Consider the following 23,278-nt stretch of genomic DNA (forward strand, 5'->3'; position numbering starts at 1 on the left):
GCTGTGAGGGCTTCCTGGCCTTCCCCAGGCTCCATGCGTGAGATCGGCGGGGGGCGGCAGCCACAGCACGGGGGAGGACCCGTGCCCCCCAGCTCTGCAGCCCGCCCTGAGGTCTCCGCTGTCCCCGGAGCCTGGAGCCTTCTCAGGCCCCTGCAAGCTCCGCCCCCCGGGGCCTCCTTTGCCCAGAGCTGGGGTCAGGGGTCCGAAGGCAGCTCTCGCGCTCCCGCGTGGCTTTCACCCGCTTCAAGAACTGCGGCTTCGCCAAGATTCATAATGAGCTTTGCAACTGATTTACATCTTCCCTGCGCTCTGTCGTCAGATGTTTGTAAGCAGTGGACAGCTGGGAAGGCCCTGGAAGGAACGGCGGCTGCCCGGGGAGGGGGTGGGGAGGGACGCGCGTGGGAGCCCATGCCGCTGTGATCATCACCTGTCACACCACCCGCACCGGGAGGGCCCTGAACACCGAAGGATGATGCACGGAACCTTCTGGAAGCACCAGGAGTTCTGCCCAGCAGAGCCAGTGAGCAGAGCCGCAATCCGGATCTGCTCATGTGGGCACACAGACCAGAACACGGCTGCCGCTGCCTCACCCCTCCAGCACGCTGCCCGCAGCCCCCCTCGCAGCCCTGGCTCAGCCTGCTGTCTCCCTAGGACGCTCTCCTGTTCCTGCGGAACTTCTAGCCCAAATCTGAGCCCTCGCTCACACACTGCTTCCTCTATGAGTTCTCTCTGCTCAGCCCCACACGAGGTACCGAAGGCGTCACCCGTCTGCAACGCCACACCAGGGATGCGTGTTCCAACCCTAGAGGGGCTGGAACCGTGTCATCTCCCCTGCCCTGTCCCCCAGTGCCTGGCCCCCGTGAAGTATAGGAAGGGACCCTGACTTGAACGGAGATGCCCCAGGTGGAGCTGGAAGGCTTCCTTGAGGGCTGGTTCTCGGCACAGGGGAGCGTCCTTACGCCCTGCCTTCCTCGATCGTCAAGTCCATCCTGTTTCCAGTTTTAGTAGCAGCACGCGACACTGCTCACTGTCCTAACGACCCACAGAGACAGGTAGTGAAAGCAGGGCTCTCCGGTGCTTACCGAGCAAAGCTGCGTTTCTGCACACACAGCGCACACTCCAGGGGTGGAAAGGGTGTGTGGGTGCCAGCAACAGTGTGCGACGGGCTCCAGAAAGGAGGGAGATGAGCCCTTCCTCATAAGGACAGCGTGGCGGGTCCCGTGTCTGAAGCAGGCCACCACCAAGCAGAGACCATTCTGCCTGCAGCTCTCGTCCTTGCGCCCGGAGAGCAGGTACCGACGCTAGCTCTGTCCCCATGCAGCCAGCAAGGTGCCCGAGCTGCTGAGGACACAGCCTTCCAGAAATTACGTACCATGTCAGCGTGTGTCCAGAGTCTCATGCAAAACGCCCTCCCAGGGGCTGGGAAGCCAGAGGACGGATGGATTCGGGCCCCAGGAAGGTCACAGAGCACAAAACCCGCAGTTGAGCAAGTGCCACCAGAGTGGGAAGAGACTCGGGGAGGGTGGCGGGGAGGGCCTGTGCGCGGGAGCTCGGGAACCTCGGCTGCGAGGGGCCGGGGTACAGGAGCGCCGGCTGAGCGGGCGGGGAGGGGCGAGCCCTGGGCAAGCCGGCAGGCAGCGCTGGCTTGCTGCTTCACATCTCCGCAGCAGGTGGTGACCCAGAAGCCTTGGCCCACAGCCCTCTACTTCCTCCTGCTGTTGTCACCACCTGCCCCCTTCCCAGCCCCGCCCCCTCCGACCTCCACTGCGGAGCGGCCTGTTCTCCGGGGGACCCACCCACTCCGGTGCCGGGATGGTCTCGTGCCCCTGCACGCGGGCCGACCTCTGTCCTGCACTGCAGAACCACAGGCCCCCCGCCTGCCAGATGCCAGTTGCGTGCAGGTGTGCCCCGACACGGGGACAGGCCTGTGCTGACTCGTCTGTACTGCCATCCGTTGAGGTGGCAAGGGAAGTAAAATCGGCAAAGGAAGACAAATGCGCTCAAACCCTGCGAACACAATCCGGGCCAGAAACCCCTGCGGCTGGGGGACGAGCCTTCCTCCTACCGCAGGCGACCCGCCTCTGCCCTGCCCCTGACCCCGTCCTGCCCACACGGGGCCCTTCAGTAATTCCCTCATGGGTACGCACTGAGAACCTTCCATCTGACCGGCACGGCACTTAACCACCTCCGCTCGTGCCGGAACTCCCCGCCACAGAGCTCTCCTTGGAATGGAATCTGCCTCTGTCTTGACCATATTCCTCCCTCCCTTCCTCCTTCCAGTGAATTCTGACCAAGGCCAAGTTTGCTCTGTGCTCAGTGCCATAGGGAAGTCTCCGTATCCTCAGATGTCCCAGATCTGCGGACATTGCCCCATTCCCCGACGTGATCTCACTTCCCGCTTCGTGGAGAAAGCACAGGCCACCGGGAGACCACAGCATCTGCCTGCAACAAAGTCCATGCCCCGACGGTAACTAGATTCCTCTAGAGCCTTCATCACCTGCAGAAGCAGGGACACAGCCTCCTCCTCACACCAGGGCCTCCTGGAAAAGGCGGTCGGCTCCCTGGGGACCCAGGCTCTGAGCCTCTCCTGCGTGCTACTGTGTCCCCAGCCCCAAACACAAGGAGGTTTTGACAATCCTGGTGACACGCTCATGGCCGTCCAGTAAGTCAGGACTGGCGCTAAGGGCTGAGGCCCAAACCCAGGTCCTTCCATCACACCGGGCGACACTGCCTTCGGTGTTCCTACCAGCCACCTCCTTGTCCCCCGTTTCTGGCCCAGAGCTCCAGAATCAAGTGCTGAAGGCACAGAGGGCAGGAGACCCACAGGTTCTTGCTGACGGGCCTGCAGCCCACCCTGGCCACCCACCGGACAAGGCCGCCACAAACCAGCCTAACAGCCCGCAGGTCCCGGGAACCACGTAGCTCACGGCAGCGCGGGCCTTGGCAGCGGGCAGGGCCGGGCTTGTGGCACCTTCTGTGGCTGCACCTCTGTTCCTGCTGTCAAGACACACGTACAGAGAGAAGGGTGGGTCCCCGTGAGCACCCCTCCTAGACCAGAGAGGTGTAGGGGTGCCTGGAGTCCTATAGCACATAGACGCCTCATGGCTCTGAGCCCTGGGTTCCCAACGTGACAGAGTGGACGGGCTCTCGCCGACCTCGCCATCCAGCCCACGGCTACCGCGTCACCATGGCGCTCTGCTCTCACCCTCTTGCATGGCACGTTCTTCATAGAGAACCAGCGATGAACCCTGGACATACCAGGGTGAAGAGTCGGTAGGAAGGGGTCAACTCTCTAGAAAAGGGAATGCCGAACCTCGCCGGCACGCAGCTTTGCCGCTAGCCCCTCAGAGGCATCCCCAGCCCAAGACAGCGATCCCCACCGCTGTGTCCGAGCACATCTCCCTCTGGGGAGCGCAATGGCACAGAGGCCACGTGCTTGGCCGGTTCAGGCCCCCCCGCGGAGACCGGGACCAGGTTCTGCAGGCGAAACCACAAACCCACACTCACGATGGAGGGGGAGGGAAGGTTAGGTGGGGAGGAGACACCAGGCGCTTGACCCCCAGGGCTGAGCTCCCGTGGTCTGCTATGATTTTGGAAATGTGCATTTTTCGGCTCCACCCGGAGGACTCCCGCAGCCTGCAGGGAGAGGAGGCGGACCCGCTACAAGCCGAGGAGCCCGTCCTCGGGTGTAACTGCCGTCTGCGGGAGCAGGCATCAACAGACCAGGGGGGACTCGCCAGCGAAGGGCCTTGGGGAGAAGGAAGGGTGTTGTCGGGAGCTGCCCGAGGAAGGTCAGGAGGCTGCGTCTTTGAAGTTGGCTTCGCTGTTCGAGGTCTGGCTTCAAAGTGGCCCGGAGGCCAGCGCCTCGTTAAGGATCGCTTCCTTCTCGGGTCCGCAAACGGGAAGGAGCTATTTTTCCCCAAACCTCGGTACTGCAGCCGAAGCTGACCCACATTCGCTTCCAGACATTCTTACTTCCCACGAAATGAAACAGCTTCATTCCAAACACTTTCCTCTGAGCATGTGCTCTGTGTTTCTTTAGCACACACAGAACAACACGGTTAAGACAAACACTGAGGGTAAAGCACGGCAAGGCCGATGCCCTACCCCTGTGAGGCGGGGGCCTAGGAACAGGGGCAGGTCAGGGGGAAGCCGCCGGGGTCCGGTCCGCCAGCATGGGAACCCGGCATGCCATGCAGGAGGCAAGTCAACCTTGAGGCCCGCTCACACGGGGACCCCATGAGAGCGCTCGGCCCGGAGTGTCTCCCTGCACAGAACGCCTCCGGCAAGACTGTCATTGGAGGCACAAGAGAATGAACCCCAGAACAGGAGGCCTGAGCCAAGGTCACTCAGATCTGGAAGCCACAGCTTCTCCATCCAGACCACGCAGACCTGATGGCTCTCAGCTGGGGTGGGGACGGCTCAGACACAAGTGCCTGTGAGTGACATCACCTGAGTGAGACTGTCAGGCCACCTGGCCTACCTGGCCCCCCACCGGCTCAGCTATGCCCACCTCGAGCGAGCACAGCCCATTCTCCTCCCCCAGCTGGTGGGCAGCCCCGTGTGCAGCAGTTCCGGGAAAATGGCCCAGATCCCGCCGACTTCATGGTGTCCGATGCGGGGCAAGTTGTCAAATGTGAGCTTCTCTGCTGGCCAAAGGGGAAATGGCTCTGCCTCTGGAGGGTTCCCAAATGCTAGCCCCAGAGGCTACAGGGAGGGCTAGAGGCTGCCCCCTAACCCCCGTCTCCAGACCATCCAACACCCCCAGGGCCCCACTGAGATGCGGCCACGTGAGGATGGCCCTTTGTGCTGGCCTGTCCTCCTCCCACAACCCAGTTTGCCGGCCTGACTTGGTCTCATCTGGGCCAGGAAACCCCCACGGCAGGGACAAGGGACCTCCCCAACCTCCCGGCAGGTGCCAGGAGCAAGGACACCCCCTCCGCTGACCAGGAAGCTCCCGACACCCCGCCTGAGGCCAGGAGCCCGGAGGCCAAGCCCTGCTCCCATCTCAGCAGACAAAACTACTGGCAAAGTACCCCGTGGCTCATCTTGTGGCTCATCTTTTCCACGAGAAAGAGCCGCAGGAGTTGAGCTTAACAGCAAGCTGTGCAGCCAGCAAGGGACAAGGCTCCCAAGTCCCCTTCAGCTCTGAGTCCCATGCCTGGCTGCGCCCAGCACTGGCCCTCCTGATGCTCCTCCCTGCGATAAAGGAACCGGTATGCGTGAGGAAAGCTGCTGCCCGTGGCCTCGCCTCCACAGAAGGGGTGTACAGGGCGCCCCAGGAGAAGCACCTCCCACAGCGATAGGCTCCCCGTCCTCTGCAGGGGAAGCCCCAGGCGGATCTGCGCCTTGAGCATGGCCTGGGGGCAGTGACGCGCCAGGCCCTAGTGGGACTCAGCCTGTGTGGGGCAGAGCCAACATCAGGAGCCGGAGAGCAGGGCAGGCACGGCACCTGCTCCCCATTCCGGCATCCGGGTCAGGCCTGTTCTGAACGCGCCCTCGACTTCCACGCCTGCAGAAGATGCTTCCTCCTTTGCAAAAGGCTGAGGGGGCAAACTCGTCAATGCAGAGGAGGGAGGACCACCCCAACCACCACTGCACATACCCCAGGCTCCCCGTCACCTGAGCAGCCTTGGTTTGAAGGCTGCCGCTAAAAATATGCACATGACCAAGGAGCCTGGGAGGGGCCTGTCTGAGCTCGGCCACAGGCCTGGTGCTCCCACAGATTCAGATGAGGGGCCACAGCCACTTTGCTTTGCCCAGGACTGCCAGAAAGCCCTGTGCTTCCCAGCCGGGACTCAATCATCAGAGGCCCGGGGACAGTGTCACCTGCTGGTGGGACCCTAAATGCCGTGCCTACCCTGAGCAGCCATCAGTCCAGGCTCCGCCCCTCTGCACAGGGCACATGGGGCCTGCATTTGAGCTACTGAAGGACAAGTCTTCTTCCCCTAAAAATGCCTTGTAGGGTCCCCGGAGAAAAGCAGGTCGTACATAGACACATTTTTTCCCAGGCTGGCTGCTGATCCTCACAGCCGTCTCCGGGGCTTACACCAAGACAGTTGCTAAGGTCGCAGAGTCCACGGGGAGGTGGAGGTGGGGGAGCTGGGGCCACAGTCCGGGAGGAGCTGGCACTGCTGGTCTCCCGCCCCAAGGCTGAGCACGGGGATGGCTCTGGCGTACTGCTATCCCCTACGCTTCTCCATGCGACTGGGCACCACCTCGCGTCAGATATCGGCAGGTGTCCTTGCTCCCTTCCCTGTGGAAGCCACACTGTGCTCACTGGAGCTCAGCAGGCCCAAGGCCCGGGCATGAGTTCTCAGGGAGCAGCTGCAGGAGCCCAGCTGCGCGACAGGGACTTGGAGGCCTGGAGCAGACCTGGCCGGGAGACCTTGGGTGAGTCACCTCACCTGGCTGGCTGCCCCGGGGTTGCCATTTGTAAAACAGGGACAGTGTCCCCCAGCAGGGCCCTTGCAAGGCTCTGACGCAACACGGACATGGAAGGCCTTCACCAGCGGCGCACAGGGTGCACGGGCCCCCACCCCCAGGGACTGAGGATGTGGGTGCTGGTGTTGGGCGCGCTCTCCCACAAAGTGGGAAGCTAGAGAGGCAGACTGAAATGCCCCTCCTGGCTTTAGCACAACCCGGATCCTGAAATTCACCGTCTTATTTAAGGTGCAGCAAACACCTAGGGCAATGCAGCAGAGTCCACGCCCCGTGGCTGGCCCTAGACAGTGAGCCAATGCCAGCTCTGTGACTCCTCGGCCAGAGACTGCACAGCCCCTGGCCCCACCTCTGTGTGTGTGTGTGTTGGGGGTCACTCTGCCCGCAGGCCCAGCAGGTGTGGGCAAGGTAGGTGGCAGAGGGTGAGCCTGTGAGCCCTGAGGTGCTGAGCACCAGCACTGCCTCCCCATCCTCCCTCTGCCAGGAGCTTTCTCACCACAGCACTGGAAAGATCCCTGCTGCCAGGGTTCTGGTACTGGAGCAAAAATTCTAGGCAGATGGCAAGGGCTTTGGATGCCAAGTCCAGTATAACTAACACTCGTGGCCTCCAACCTGGGTGGGGGCGGGTCATGGACCCCGTCCCCCAGGGGCCTGCCCCCATGTACTGGTGACAAGGGTGACACATGCCGGTAGTTGTTCCCCTCGGTGAAGCACTCTTGGTGTCCACAAGCCAGGGGGAGTGGCAGACACCAGCAGTGTGGGATGCTGAAAACAGTATCAACAGGTCCAAGACATGGTCACACCACAGAACCCTTGTCTGTAGGAAATGCCTATCAGTGAATCTGGGGATGATGGCAGATTGGGCCACTTACTCTAAAATGGTGCAGGAAAAACTCTCACTACCGCCTCTGAACTGTTCTGCAAGTCTGGGCACAATTACAAAATTACCTCTTTCTTTTTCTTTCAACAGGGGTGTGGTGCCGTGGAATGTCTGGTTAGAAGTCATCACAGCCAGGCCTGAAATCCAGCTGTGGGCCACTAGCTCGCTGTGGGATCCTGGGAAGTGTGATGTGATGGGAGAGATGTGGATTTTAAGATTTCGAGACTGGGACACTTTGCCACTCACAGGCTGAATGGTTCGCACATGCTTTCCATTTCCTCTGACCTGAAACACAGGAATAACACTACCCACTTCAGAGATGCCATGAGGACTACCTCATCTGTGCCTTTGGCGATGTTTATTCAGGAGGCACTAAATGTTCCGGTTACCGATCTGGAAATATAGTGAAGAACAGATCCTTCCTCAATGGGGCGGATAGCCTGGCAGGCATGGAGAGACGCACAAGGACAAAAAGCTGTGTATATAATGAGCTCTCAGAGAATGGTAAGGACCACGAGCAAGAATACAGCAGGTAAGGCCTTAGAAGGGGGGGGGGGGGGGGGGGGTGGTCAGACAAGAGAAGTAGGAGATTTTAGGAAGAAAGTGGCAGAAGAATAAAATCATCACAGAAAACAAAACAAAGACCACAAAAGTCAAGATAAAAGGCTGTAAAAACAAAATGTGTAACAGAATGTAGAGAAAAGACCAACATACGTGCCATATCAGGGAAGGCAAATGGCCTACACTCATCTACTAATGCAACACACTCTACAGTTGGATCACAACCCAAGTTCAACTCCAGGCTTCATCTAAGAGAACCGCATGGGGAAAAAAGGAAATCTGAAATGTTTAAGATAGAATGATAGGCAAAGGCACACCAGCCAAACAAGATGCAAGCAGGGTCGAGAGTTACAGTATCAGACGAAGCAACAAACACAGAAGGAGACAGAGAAGGGTACTTCAGAATGAGCGCAAGGGGGACATCTATGCACCAAGGATGACCCATACTCATGCTGCATGAACTACAGGACACAGGGCCACCAAGTAAATGGACAGAAGTCCCCTCAGGCTAAAGAGAACCCGCAGACCAGTGGGGGTAATTCACCTCTGAAAGTCTATGGCGGGTCAAATAAGTGAGGGTCCTAAAGACCTCAGCAATGTAATCAATGAGGGGAGGTTAACAGATACATTTTGTAACTCACCATATTTAAAACAAGGCATATGCCGTCCTTTTAAATGTCTGTGAAGTGGTCACACAAAATGACAAAGAAACCTCGGTAAACTCTCGGAGGTGAAAATATCACTAAACTGATTACAAGGCCATTACATTAGAAAGCCAGAATGAATGCAGGAAACAAAACAAAACAAAACATGTAGATTTTAAACAACTCTTGGGACAAAAATGAAACCAACTAAAATTGCAAAATTCCTAAAAAAATCATCCATGAAAGTGTTAAATATCAGAACACAGGAACACAGGTAATGCAGTAATTGCAGGAAAATTCATAGTCTTAAATAATTATAGAAATAGTAGGAAATTTTAAGTAAATAGATGAAATATCCAGCTAATTCAGAGAGGACAATTAACATGGTGAGCCCCCATAAAGCAGAAAGAAGATGGGGACAGAATTAGAGAGAAGAGAAGAGATGAGATGAGAACCGACCATCGGAGTCAACCATATACTAGCCAGCCAAATCAAGAAAGAGAAGAGGAAACAAAATTATAGAAAAGAAACAGAAGTGGAGAAATGACTCCAGGAGAAGAGGCAGTCAGATATCATTGGAAATTTAATTTTTAGAAAATTTACCCTTTCTGAAGTTCTATAAAAATATGAAAGCTGGGATGCCTGGGTGGCTCAGCCCATTAAGTGTCCGCCTTTGGCTCAGGTCATGATCCCAGGGTCCTGGGATCGAGCCCTCCATCAGGCTTCGTCCTCAGTGGAGAACCTGCTTCTCCCTCCAGCTTCCACTTCCCCTTGTGCTCTTTCTCATTCTTTCTCTCGACGTCTCTAACAAATAAATAAGCAAAATCTTTTAAAAAATAAATAAAGATCAGAAAGCTATTCCACAGGCACAGAGTTCTGACTTTGCAAGACCGAAAAGGTAGAGATCAGCTGTGCAACAAAATGAATACAGTTAACATGGCCGGGCTGTATGGTCAGGATGGCTCATTTATGTGTTTTTATCACAATTTTAAATAAAGAAACAAGAGAGAAAAACAAGAGAGAAATAAAGTGAGTTCCTCTGTCCATTGGAGTGGCCGGGGGCTGCGGGGGTCGCTGCGTGCCAGTCGGTGTGGAGAGGAGAAGTGGAGATTCTGGGGTGCATCCAAGGGCACGAGGGGACAGGGGCAGGGCTGGGGCAAGGCCTGAAGGCCTGGGATGGGACCCCAGGTCAGCGTAGTCGGGGCTGCGGCTTCCCATGTGCCTCTCGTCTCCAGCTGGGAACTGTCCTGTGAACTGGTGGGGTGCAGGCTGCCCCTCTGGTCAGGAGGACAAGGCAAGTTGCAGAGCCCAGCATGCTCCTCGAACATCTGTCTAGGGGCTGGTTCCAGTCCCTTCCATCGGTACCGGTTGTGGTGACTAATGAGGCTGAACTGATTCCAGGGTCCCCGTGCGTCCTTCTACCACTGCTTCTACCACAGCTTTCGTAGCTTCCTAGGTACATCAGTGATGGGCTGTGCTTTCCTGGACTGCCCACAAAGGCATATTAAGTGTTGGCTACATTACATGGGGGCATTTTTCCGTGCACACCCGCCAGTCAGCATCCCGCGAGCCCTGCTGTAAGCTCTGGCCCTGAGCTGTGGTGAGCAGGCCATGTGTGCGCACACGAGGGTGGCAGGTCTAGGAAGCAGCAGACACATGAGACGGCTGTGGGGACACCCGCTGCCCTACCTCGGGGAGCAGCACGCCCTCACATGTGGGGAGCAGGACACAGTGTCCAGCCCACGCAAGTCTGGGAGGTCCTCACCGCTATTCCCCGTTTATAAAGTAGGAAATATTCAGGAGTTTCTGTTCCCTAAGGTTACATGGAAAATGTGGATTTTTGGACTGAGGGTTTTGTCCATTCATTCCGTAGATACGTGTCTCCTGACTCTGCTCCGTGCCGGACACTGTCCCAGGTGCTGGGGACCCACATGTGAGTTAAACTCCAGTCCTGCCTTCCAGACGCGCCCGGTCTGATGCAGGTGGTGGTCCCTTAGCAGACCACGAGCATGCAGCCTTATGTGTGCCAGGTAGGAGCCCATGCAAGCCAGTGTGTGTGTGTGATTTACGCAACAATGAACATCTCAGAACAACCAAGACCTCCAAGAGCAGCACAAGGGCTAAGCTACCTTGCATCCGCTGGATGAAATTATTACATGACCTCTAACAGCACGCACGAGACATGCCCATAACATGAGGAATCCTTGTGTTGTGTCAAGTAAGGGGGGAGGAAAGGGCACCAAACACAAACCTGGCATGAACACCTCTACGGACAAAATTTAAATTTTGAGGGCAGCAAAAAGGCTTAGAAGTACACAAAAATTCAGTGAAATAGAGGTTCTCTAGGGGAGTGGGAAAGGGTGATTCTTCTCTCTCCAACTTTTCTGATTTTCCACAGCGAGAATATATTACTTTGATCAAGTGACCTGGTGGAAAGGTCAAGATTCCAGTGTGAGGGCATCTGCCGTTGAACCTGGATGGATCACCTCCCAGTGGGGCAGGTGCTGGACAGAATCCCTGACCCAGCTGAGTCGCGGCGTCCTCCTCTGGAGAAGGACAGGCACAGTGTGCAGAGGCATCAGAAGTGACAACATGAGGCAGCTCACGCCCTCCCAGTAAGGCCTCTGGGCATAAATGCCTTGAGGGTCCTAGGATTATTTTTTTTAAAGCCACGTACCCCTCCAGGAAAATGTTATTAACCCCTGTGTCATCAACCAATATACTGGCATGCCCACGAGGCATGTAGGACAGCAGACCCAAATGCTGTTAACAAAGAGAAGAGCTAAATGCCCATAAAGACTCCAGCGCATATGCAGGGCCTCCTGCTGGGCTCTGCAGGGAGTCTGGACCCTCCTGGGCTCACCCCAGGGGGTGGCTGCCACTGACTGTCCGGCCTCGGGGAAGTTCTTCTGAGCGACAGAATGCGGGAATACATGGTTTATTTTATTTTGTTGCACGGGTCTTGGGCCTGTGCCAGCCCTGGAGGCGGGAGGATCTGGGCGTCTGACCCTGCTCGGCTGTCCACATCTGGGGGACGTAGCTAGCCGTACCTGAGAGCTAGGACACTCCAACCCAGGCAAGTGTCTGGAGGCCCAGAAAAGCCTCCAGAGGCGCAAACACTGACCCCAGAGACGGCCCCCCCTTCCTTCCAGCCCAAGTGTGGTCCCCTCGGTGATGCCGCATCGGCCACTCACAGGACTCCTGCCGGGCTTCATGCAAAGGAGCAGGGAGACCGGCGGGGAATGGGGTCTCCCATGTGGCAAGGGGGTCCCACAAACTGACGGAAAGCAGGGTAAGGCCTGCAGAAGGACCCATGGCCCTGGGACAATTCCCCTGTGTTTGTCGCGCACAGAAGGGAGAGGATACACTAAGGAACCAGAGGAAAGACTTGACACTGATTTACAGTGACACCTGGGGTAAAACACAGCTGACTGCCGGCATCAGACCCAAAGCAGAGGAGATGACTGGAAATGACTTCCAGAAAGTAACACAGCCTCTCCCTTCAACGACTGCACGCTTGCTTTGTTGCTCAACAAGATACTTCTGCGGGTCTCAGGAAGGCGCAGAGCAGGGCCCACGCTGCCGTGCGACGGGCAGCAGACACTGGGCTGCACGGGTCTGGCTGCTCGCCGCAGGGAGCGCTCCCGGCTGAGGACCGAGGTCAGGCGCTTACCAAGCACGTGCTCCTCCGTGCCGACCCCGTGAGAGGCTGTCGGAGCTCCTCCAGCGAGGAGGCCGCCCCCTGGGCTTCCTCCCCACCACCCACTCCAGGTCCAGACACACAGGCAGAAGGCACGGCGCGGGGACCAGGGCACTGGCTGCCAAGGACCATGTCAGACTCTGCCACGGCTGGAAGGTGAGGGCGTCTCGGCGCCCACCACCAGGTGTGCATCTGAGGCTGCTGCCGGGGTGCGCCTGAAGGGCCGTGCTCAGGGCAGACGCAGACCTGCCCCGGCCACCCCAGCCGGCCCCGCCGCCCCCGCCGCCCCAGCCACCCGCGGGAGAAGGCACGTGCCCGGCCCGAGACGACGCGCGCGTACTCACCCCACTGCAAGGGGGCCAGCTGCAGGTGCTCCAGGACCAGCTGGTTCAGGAGGCCTTCCACGCTCGCCTCCCCTGTGCGCTTGAGAGAGGGGTGACGGCTGGTCAAGGAAAACTCGGCTCCCGCTGGGCCCCGGGGGCAGGGGGAGGTCTTCTGGAAGCTTCTACAGATGCCCGGACAGCAAACCTCCCACAGCAGGTCTAGGACCCCTCCTCCCAAATGAAGTCTAGCCCACCACTGAGACCTGAGCTGGGCGTGGAAAACAGGCACGTGAACATGCCCGGCGCCCCCCTCCCTCAACCCTAATCAGGTAAACCGCGCTACTGCCACTGTCGCATAAAGAAGGGGAAGCCGTCGGGACGATTTTCATCCAGCAGGAGTTCTTGGGCAGGGGGAGGCAGGTGGAAATACAAGAAACGGAAGTTGGCTTTTCCTTAATAAAATATGGCTCATTGCTCCATGTAACCAAATACATTTCTGGACATGTGTCGGCTCCGTGCTGGCTTCACGTCTGTCGTGTTACACATCTTGATGTAATTACACATATTATTACGAATGGGCTCACTTAGGCAGGTTCATAATGGAGGAAGTCACAGTCTCTCAGCAAGTATCAGCGGATGAAGAAACTGGGTTTAGAAATGCAGAAAACAGATGTCTCCTGGGCACTAATATTAAACAGTCAATGTGGCTCTCAGAAACAGATCTGCAAGCCTCTTTCCCTTTCCCTACATAAATTAAGGCCACAGAATCTAAGTAGTCATCCAAGGGAAGAATTTAGTCCCTGACATTCTTTCCCGATTAGGGAAGTGAGGAGGAAACCTGCTTCTTTCTGCCTTTAGCAAGTTAACTGCATTCAACGAGCACACGGCGTGTCTGACCCAGACAGGGAAGGAGACACGAGAAGGACACGGAATGGCTCACACACAAACTTGAACCCAAGGGGCCTCCTCCTGGCGAGGATGACGGCCGGGAACGGGGGCCCGCACTCACCAAGCCCGAGGACAGCTGTATGGGGATGAAGCCGTGTGGGCAGAGTAGCTCAGGGCTAAGGCTGGGGGCACAGGGCCCCAGGGGAATGGGGACCAGAGGCCCTAGTCTCTCAGGCATGGGGCAGGGTGGATACAGGATCACAGGGGGCTCTGTGGAGTGTGGGCACGGCCCCCAAACATCCAGGCAAGCTAGCGAGGGCAGGGCCAGCCGCAGAGCACAGTGACCTGCTAGAATCCCTGCCCCCCTCTGCACCCCAAAGTCCTTCTTGGCTCTTTTGGGTTCTGTCAATCCTCCCAAAGGCCTTGTGCTCTCTCTGGACTCTGAACCGCCCACATCTGTGCTCTCTGCCTCAGAATGCTTTTCCCTGCCCTGTTCCCTCCTGTCTTTGTTCATCCTTTGGCTGCCCAGCCTTCCCTGAGCCCCATCCCTGCCCCGAAGGCCCCCAGGTGTCCCCCTCCTCCAGTGCTCAGCCTGGCCACCAGCCTGACATCTGCACAAGGGCCCAGCCCTGTGCCCGGAGCCCGCACCAGCGCCTGCTTCACAGAGCTGCTCAGTGCACTCTGTGTCATGAATAAACAGACTCAGGAGGGATAAACATCCTGGACAAGCGGGAGAGGAGTCCCGCTTCATGCCCTCCAGAGCCCACAGCCCTCAACATGCAGCTCAGATGCTGGGACCTGGAATCTTCTCTCCCCCGAGCCCAGCGCCTGCCTCTTGCTGTGGCCCCTGCAGACACTGGGGCTTCCTCCGTGCCAAGCTCCCAGGTACTCGCGCTGCTTGCTCTAGTCCATGCCAACCTGACAGCAGCGGGGCAGAAGGGGGAGCAGGCTCATTCTAGCCACACTGAGCTCTCTGGCAGACTGGGAGCCACGCGGCAGCCCTGCAGCCCCGAGTAAGGGTGGCTGCCTCTGTCACTGGAACGGCGGTGTCCAGATGCTCTCCACGGAGATCTGGGTCCGGGCACGGCCGCTGAGGAGCACCGGGCCGTCTGCCTACATTCTCCGGGCCTGGTCCACCATCTGTTAATGTCCACGAGCTCCAGAGCAACACAAACTTCACACGAACGTCACAGGACTGTCCCGAGAATCAACGGACCAGCAGTCCTGGCCACCAGAAGCACAGCACAAAGGGCCCTACTGTGAGGGCTCGCCCCGCTCTCCTACTCTCCTTCCCTCGTCTCAGGGACTCGTCGCCCCTGCTGGCACCTCAGGCCCCTTCGGGGATCCTACCCCACCACAGGCAACTTACCAAAAAGCTTCCGGGCTAATTCGCTCCCTGAGGAGAATTCCCCAAATGCAGTCTTCGCCATCCCGCTACGCAGTCTACGGGTGCCGGAGTGAGAGCGGGATTGCTAGAGACTCCGCGCGGCCCCTGCAATGACCACGCGCGGTCCTGGGACACCCAGGGCATTAGGACGTGTGCGTTTACCTCCTTCGTTCACTGGGTCAACGAGGCGCTGCGGGCACGGACCCTGAGGGTAAGGCCCTACGTGTCTGGGGATCCCGGCGAGGACTGACCCGAGACTCAAGCTCACAGGCTTGGGGGAAGACAAGCCCGCGAACAGACGATGCTGGCCTCCGGCAATCCCTTCCTGGGTTGGGGGGGGGCACCCAAAACAAGTGACAGCAGGGACTCAAACAGATACTTGCAGCATGTGTGTATAGCGACATGCATCACAGGAGCCAAAAAGTGGAGGGAACCCGAGTGTCCGAGGTCACAGGGACAGACAAGCAACAAGCCATCTGGACACACAATGGAGTCTTATACCGCATCGAAAGGAAGAAAATGCCAGCCACACCGCAGAGCGGAGGAGACCTGAAGACATGACCCTGAGATGTCGCTTGCTGGACGCCCCGGCCGCGGGCTCCCACTTCGTCAAGGACCTGCCGGCCGCACGCTCACGGACACAGAAAGGAGGACGGCGAAGGCCGCAGCGTAGGCGCTTGTTCCTCCGCTCTGGGGACACCGAGGCCGCACAGTGAGTGAGCCACAGCACCCACAGCTGACCCCAAGACACCACTGGCCTTGCCCCCCGAGAGGGGCCACGGGGCAGCTTTCCCGCCCAACCCCGAAGACACTCCGTCACCTGGTGTGTCACCACAGCTCGGTGAGGGGTGCCTACCCCTCGGCACGGGGGGTGGGGCGTAGTAACCGGCGGGGGAGGGACCTGCCGGTTTCCGTCCTCCCAAGGGCAGCTACGCCCCTCGGGGAGACGGCGCCCTCGGCTCCATCACCTTGACAAACCGAATCTGGTGTTCCTCATGCGGAACCTGCACGGTAGTAACCGGCATCCGGGATGTGCTGGACCCCAGGGGTGCTTGCACGGCCCTGTCCAATCCAGGTCGGGACAGGGGCAGTCACTCCCTACAGGCACGCCCACGTCACGGGCAGGACTGGGCAGGCACCCAGGCCTCGGGACCTGCCCCCACTGCTGGGAGCCGGGGGTGCTGACACAGCCAGTGATGGGCTGACATGGGGAGAGAGGAGGCGTGCAAAGGCAGGCCTGGGCCTCATGTGGAGACTAATTCTGGTCAAGTCTCTTCCCACATCTTCCTGCCTACTCCTGTCCACTTGGCCCTGATCAGACTCACAGGTTGAGCTGGATGCCTGGTGGGTGGGGAGGGGGGCCCGAAGCCGCCTGCGCCTATTGGCTCTACTTTAAGACAATGGGGAAGATCTTGTCTTCGATACGACTCTGAGCTCCTAGAAGGTGATTCTCTCCAGAACCAGACATTAGGGCCCACAGTGGGGTTCAGCGACGCCTGCAGCTACCTGTGATTGGCTGCCTGGCTCCCCGGGAGGAACAGGGGCTCAGCCCGCCAGCCGGGCCACCTGTGTTCACAGCAGCTGAAGACAATGGGCTTTCTCAACCCCAGCACCAGGTAACATTAACTGTGCAAACAGCCACTCTTCCGAGTAAATGGCAACCCACCCTCGGTTCCCAGAAATTTAATTTTCTCAAGAGGAATTGCTTCATATTAAGAATTTATTGGCTGGGAAGTTCTCGGTCTTTTATGAACACAGCACCGTACGGAGTTTAATTTCCATGGATAATGACTGAATGATTGTTTTTCTTCCTTTCCACCCACAGATCTGAATATCCTAATTTTAACATACGACACTCCATATTAAGTGACTTCTCAAGGTGAGGAGCAGGACAGGGAGAGAAACTCCTCGGGGAAGAGCGCGCGGCTTTCCCGGAGGGAGAAGGGAGCGCAGTGTCCCACACACACACGCACGCAGAGACCCACCCCAGGAGGGACAGGCACCTCACTGCACCCGAACCCCCTTCCCCTCCCGCCCGGCAGACTCCTACCCTGGCTTGCGGACCAGCACCCGTGCCCCTACGTGGAACACCCTGCACACACATGCGCACACAACATCTCAACAGGGCTCTTCGTGGCTCTGCTTCAAGGATTACAGCCATTGGTGCCTCGATGTCCATCTCCCTGGCTGCCTCCGGAGCACCTTTCCTCATCTTTCAAGCGTCAGCATCCTGCACAATGCCCAGGACCCAGGGGCGGCTTGCTGAGTGTGGAAATCACTTCACGAGTGAAGCCTGTGTGCGTATTTGCATGACGGCGGGCGTGGGGAAATGGGTGCTGTTCGTCAGAGACAGACCTCCACTGCTACGGGTGGCCCAGCACAGTCGCTGCTAGAGTGAGGAGAGTAGGACCCTCCGATGGGATGAGTCCAGCATCACCAGGGGACAGCCGCCGGAGCCCTCGGCACAGGGCCAGGCACGTGTGGCTATTACTGTCCAACACGTGAGGACAGAGTCTCAGAAAGGTTGGTGGGTTGCCTGCTGCGAGTGACCAATGGCCACGAGGCCTGGCCCATTGCCCAGCAACACAGGGGACTACCGGGGAGTGTGGCTGGGGTTCTTGGCCAACGTGAGCCCACCTGGTTGCAGACACTCCCAGGCTACGCCGGTCCAGTTCTGTGGACTCCTCTGTGGCCATCGCTCAACACTGCAAGCCTGCCGCGGCCACCATGCGGCTGGTCGGCTTTCATCCTTGTTGCTCAATCGGCTGCAGCAGCACAACCCACCCCCGCAGGGGCACACAGGCTAAAAGACACACATTGGGGTCCTGGAGAGCGGGACACAGAAGGGTATAAATGTCGGGAACACTCCTGTTGGGCGGGCTCTGTGGCAAGCACTTTCCGTGTTCCCTTCACCTGGTGGGAGGCAACAGTTGTGCCATGTAGACAGAGGAGGAGGATGGAGTGGGGATCCTCCCAGAGCGCCCCCCAACTCTGGCATGCTGGGGCTTCCCCACAGCATGCCTCCAGAAGGGAAAGATGACGTGCTCAATGACACTGTGACCGGATCAGCAAAAGTCCCGAAGCTTGAAACACCCCATGATGGCAAAGCCATGTGAATACAGGCACAAGACCACACTCCACTACTGGAAAGGGAGAAAGTTAGTTATGAGTATGCAAAGTTTTCCGAGGCATACAGTTCAGTGAAAAAACCATGATGCGAAACAGCACATACTTTTGTGTAAAAACAAACAAACAAAAGTCTATATATTACGTAGAGTTTCAGAGAGAAATTCTGAAATACATGGAAGGGATGAAGAAAAATGGGCATTTGGGGAGGACAGGCAAGAGGGGAACACTCTTTTTTAAGAAAAATTTGAACCATGTGCATATTTTACATATTTAAAATAAAAATTTTAGAAAAAATAAACAGTGCAGTTCTGCTGGAAGCAGTTGCAGACCTGATACAGGGTGGGCCCGATGATGGAGCTCCGAGGTCAGGGCTGAGAAAAGTCAACATGCCTCATCCCAACCCGGAAGGAAGAGCTCAGCATGCAGGCGGGCTGGCATATTTGGGCTTAATATGCACATTTTCATGTTTCTTTCTTCCCTGAGTCTTTCCAGGGGTGTAAAATGAAGACCTCAGAATATGGCATATTACTGCCTCTTATGAAAAAAAAATATGCCAGACTTTCAAAGCAGATCGCACCACGGTGCTTGCAAAATAGAAATAGCGCCTAATGAACGTGGCCAGGATGAGGAGCTTTGCGATGATTAGTTAGCGGGGCAGGTTAGCGTGTGAGTAATTACAAAGTTGCCAAATGGCACTGGGGCTTTGGAAACCATTCCAGTAGCATATTTTTGTATTAATTTGCTTTCGGATGTGAGCCATAAAATCATACAGCTGAGCTAATAAAGCTAATTACCTGCAGGTACCACCCCTCCCTTTCAGCCCCATAAGCCACCAAAAAACAGCCTGGTATCTGAGCGTGGACACACAAACGCAAAGCCAGCCAACCAGTCTGCCATGCAGCTGCCTTTCCTGCTCACTATCACAGGCAAGACCGCAAACATCCCACAACGAAGGTAGAGGTGGCAGCCGCTACTGTTCTTTATATACACAGATCCTGGTGTCCGGGCAAGAGACCGATAAATGGTGTTGGGGACCACAGTCCCACTGCTTCTATTAGAACATTTCCAAAGTGCCTCCCATGAGAGAGGCTCTTTGTTAAGTGTGTAATATGTATCTTTTCAATTCATATTATCTTTAAATTAAGACTTTAGAACCTGACGGGTATAAGGCAGGGACTGCTAGTTCTGTTCAAAGTTTTGTTTTGTTTTGTTTTGTTTTTAACTCAGGTGCAAGGTGAGAGTAAGAAAGCCGACAGAGCTATGAAGTGGCAGGTTCAAGCAGACTGAGCCTAGAGCCCATGTTGTGCACGCACTTTTGAGAGTTCTCTCTAAACCCTGTGTCCATTCTCAGGAAACCTGGGGGTGGGGGCCACAGAGAGTGGCGGGACCTGTCCGTGGTGCTGAAAAGGCGCCCTCCCTTTTAAGCCCTTTCCCGTCACCCAGGACCCAGCAGTCCCATCTCCAAGTAGTGAGAGTCACTATCCTGAGATTCTGCTCCTTTCCCTTACAAGGGCAGGGCTGGTAACTCTGCAACAGACTGTGGAAACTCCGCTGGTGCACACCAGGCTTTGCAGGTGTACTAGGGCACATCCATAGTAATCACGAAATAACCCATGTGCCTGAGGCAAAAGAGAACACAAGCTCCCAGCTCAGGTTAGCACAACTCTCATTCTGCTTCTGGGGCCTTCCACAGGGAGCATCTAACTCCCCAGCAAGGAACAGCAAATTCCATGTTTGGTGCCCTCCATGCTTGCTACTTCTGCCTCAAAGACACAATTGAGTTCCCTGAAGCCACTGCCCTTTGTGCACTCCTCCTACGGGTCACAAATCCTTGGAGGTGGTGAGCCATGAGGCCCAGGGTCTGGAACTGGATCTTGCTCCGTATGAACCTCTTCTGACCTCCCCTCCCCAAACCAGCAAGGTCAAAGAGCAGGCAGCCATGCCTTCCCAACTGCTTAGCTGAATTCAGAGGACCGCCTGTGGTGGTGAGCCACAGGAGAGTGATGCCCCTGGTCACCAGCCTGGCACACAGCAGGTGCTCAATAAATGTCTGCTGCTTTTTCCTGAGCATGTGTTATGTGTCAGTTACCTACAGATCATCTCATACAGCCCTTATAACAATGTCAGATCAATAAAACCTCTTTAGGGATGGTAAGAAACTTTTCCAAAATCACACAGCCAAGAAGGGGGAGTGTAAGGTTCACATTCGGTTCTTCAACTCCAAGTGCACTGCACATCCCCTGCCAGACTTTCTCTGTACGTGCCACACGTTTCCAGTGAGATGAATCTTAATGCCACAGTGTTAACCCAGCAGAAGGACTAGGTCAGGACCTCACCTTTAAGATGCCTTTAAAGGAACAGACTCAGAACAGGTACCTCAGAAGGCACTTCACTGAGGCCAAAAGTCTCTTGGACACCAAAAGGCTCATTCTTCCTTGTGTGAGGTGACCATGAAGTTCTGAGGTAGGACCTGAGGGCAGTGGGGACACAGATGTGTTCGGCAATTTTGGCTCAAGCCCATGCAGGGCACTGGTGTGGCCTACAGCTAAGATAATGGTATTCAGCTCCAGCAGACCTGGCATATGTAAGTGAGGTCCTCTCCCAGAAAGGTGGGAGGCAGGGAGATGATGCTTCCTGCGTGGCAAGCATAGCCCCTGACTGGCCAATACTGGCACCAACCCAACACCCGGCAGGCCGTCCCTCAGCCCTAGGCTCCCTCCTAATTCCCACATAGCACTGGTTATGAGCTACAAACATATATTGTCATAAGTGACTCCCCAACGCAGCCACGGTGAACACCCTGGGGGCAAGACCAGGTTTCCTACCTCCAAGCCCCTAACTCCAGATCTACGGAGCTGGGAGGCAGAAAAAGCCAACTAAGGGGGTCAGTTTTTCCAGGAATAACGCAGAAGGAGCTTCAAGTTATAACCCGTAAGGGCCACAGTTTGTTGACAAGCCACTGCCCACATAAGCTTGAGGGAGTGGACATTTATTGAGCACCTACTACCGGAGGCCTGTGCTTACAGAAGATGTGCAACCAAACACGACAGGTAAGCCCTCGCTCAGAGAGACCTTGTGCTATATTCCTTTCCCACAGACAAGGCTCAGAGCAGCACCATTACTCTGCTTTTCCACTGTAACCCTTGAGAGCAGAAATGGGTGTCAAATACCTAGAGCCCAACAGGAACCCCAGTCCTGGCAGTGAGCCTCTATTTCAACTCAACACCTTATAAGGGCCTCACCAAGAGACAGAAAGAGACAGCAGAGACAGCCCTGCACTGCCCCGCACAGCTCTGGACTCTCGTGCTGAATTCCCAAAAGGTAGCGCAATCCCGCAACCAGACACAAATCCATCACGGTGACAGCAGGCCCCCAGGGAGTGAGGGGGGAGGAGCCCCGCCAGAGTCTGAAGACACAGCTCCCTGCCCAGAAACCTGCAGTGGCTGGCCACAGCTCTTGGGATAAAACCCAACTCCCCAGAACCTCATACAGGTGCCCATGATTTCCTCTGCTTGTTGACCTCTTCCTTCGCACACCCGCACCCAAGAATGTGTACCAGCCATGTTGAACTACGGGCACTTCTTAAGACAGGGGGGTGCTGTCCTGCCCTGGTGCCCTTACTCCTGTGTTCTCCCCAACCTGGAACCTTCTCAGCCATTCTGTTGACTGGAGCCTCAACCTCACCTTACTGGGGATGTCCCTCTGACCCACCAGCCCAGAAGTCACCCCTTCCTTCTTCCCTGTCTGTGACGGCTGCACCCTGTAGTGTGTCTATGCTGTCCCTGCGGCCTGCCTCTGTCCCCATGCGCTTCCCCATTCCAGTGACTCACAGCAAGTATCTGTCAACACCCACTCTGTGCACTGCGGTAGGGGCTAGGCATGAAAGGCCTAGATGAGAGCCTTCCTACTCTTCCGGAGCCCAGTCTGTTACGTGAGCCTTACATATGACTGCGGGTCATTCATCGTTGTTAAGGAAACTTAGTATTTGTACACAGCCTTTACAGCATTCTCATGATACACAGTTAATCTTCTGCCTGTCTTGGGAACCACGGATGCGTACTTCCAGATCTTTAGAAAACAGCTAGATGCAAGGAAAATGCAGAAAGCTAATAACGCACCTTCCCACTCATCTTCAGCTAGACCGTTAGCACTGAAGTATCTGGTGCCGTACTGCGATTTGAAAACACTGAGCAGTTTCTGAGACCTTGTCTTTATTCATGGAACTGAAGTTAACCATGAACTCGTCTTCTATTTTAGGGAAGAAAAAAAAAAAAAAAAGGATTGCTCAACCAACTCTCCCTGGATGATCCGGCCGCCCAGGGCTCAGCCAGACCCTGCTGAGCCCAGGGGCCTGAGTCCTCCCGGCCCTGCCCCTCGATCTGAACTCCTAGTTTACCCGCAGCCTACGGGGCAAATCTGGAAGCCCATCACCAGGGAGCAGCCAACAGTCACTTCCAAGCTGGTTTCCAGGTGCGGGAGCCGGAGGGGGTAGGCCTGCACCTCGAGCATTCCCCGAGGAAGATGGACTGTCTGCACCCACGTGCCAGACCTGGAGAAATGACAGGTGCAGGGACTTAGCCCAGCCCCACTTCAGCTCAAATAAATTAGCAGATTGCCATAAATAGAAATTACACTAATGGAAAGGCTGCTTTAAGTGATTAATGAGCCTCTTTCCCATGACTGTTTTCCAATCTGCACCGCGAACTTTGGGAATGCTGATGTGGGTTGTTCTCACCCCAGCAGGGGTGGCCTATACCTCGGCTCAGCTCCCTGTGGTCAGAGACCCAACTGGACGGGAAATGCCACATGGCCCAGTGAGCTGCCCAGGGACAGTGTGCAATAGTACAGCTCCGCCCGTCCTGCCGGGCTGAGGGTAGGGCCGGCAAAGTGGGGAGAACCCAGGGCAGGGGAAGCACTGACCAGCAGGGTGTCCGAGGGATGCTGCAACCTCATTCGACTTTTTCTGCAAAATGGGGGTACACAGAGGCCTTGGCAGAGACCGGATGCCCGGCACAGAGCCAAGAGCCACAACCTGAAGCCAGGCAGCTGGGCGCAAATCCCAGCTCCGCGCCTCACTGGCTGGTGACCTGGGACGAGAGTGGGAGAATCTCACGGGGTCTCAGTTTCCCCATCTGTGGAATGTGCCTAAAACCACTTCCTAGGGCTCTTTGTGAAAATTAAGCGAGCCCATCCAGGTAAATCACTCAGAACAGTACAGCCCTTAGCCCGCGCCCGACAGGCGTGAGCGGTCACTGCAGGAGTCTGTTAGACACACACCCATAGTAACTGTCAAAACGAAAGGACACAGAAGGTGTTGCACCGGGA

The 23,278-nt window shown here is 56.5% G+C and overlaps 1 protein-coding gene across 1 annotated transcript in view; it reads right to left on the reverse strand.

Moving 5' to 3' along the window:
- The window catches only part of TRAPPC9 (trafficking protein particle complex subunit 9), a 478,436-nt gene that overhangs the window by 84,771 nt on the left and 370,387 nt on the right, over positions 1 to 23,278 (reverse strand). The window contains exon 20 of the mRNA XM_059395212.1: positions 12,571 to 12,661. Within this exon, the coding sequence (XP_059251195.1) occupies positions 12,571 to 12,661 (91 nt within the window). The remainder of the gene's footprint in view (positions 1 to 12,570; positions 12,662 to 23,278) is intronic.

Source organism: Mustela nigripes, chromosome 3 (assembly GCF_022355385.1).
Source record: "Mustela nigripes isolate SB6536 chromosome 3, MUSNIG.SB6536, whole genome shotgun sequence".
Classification (NCBI taxonomy): domain Eukaryota; kingdom Metazoa; phylum Chordata; class Mammalia; order Carnivora; family Mustelidae; genus Mustela; species Mustela nigripes.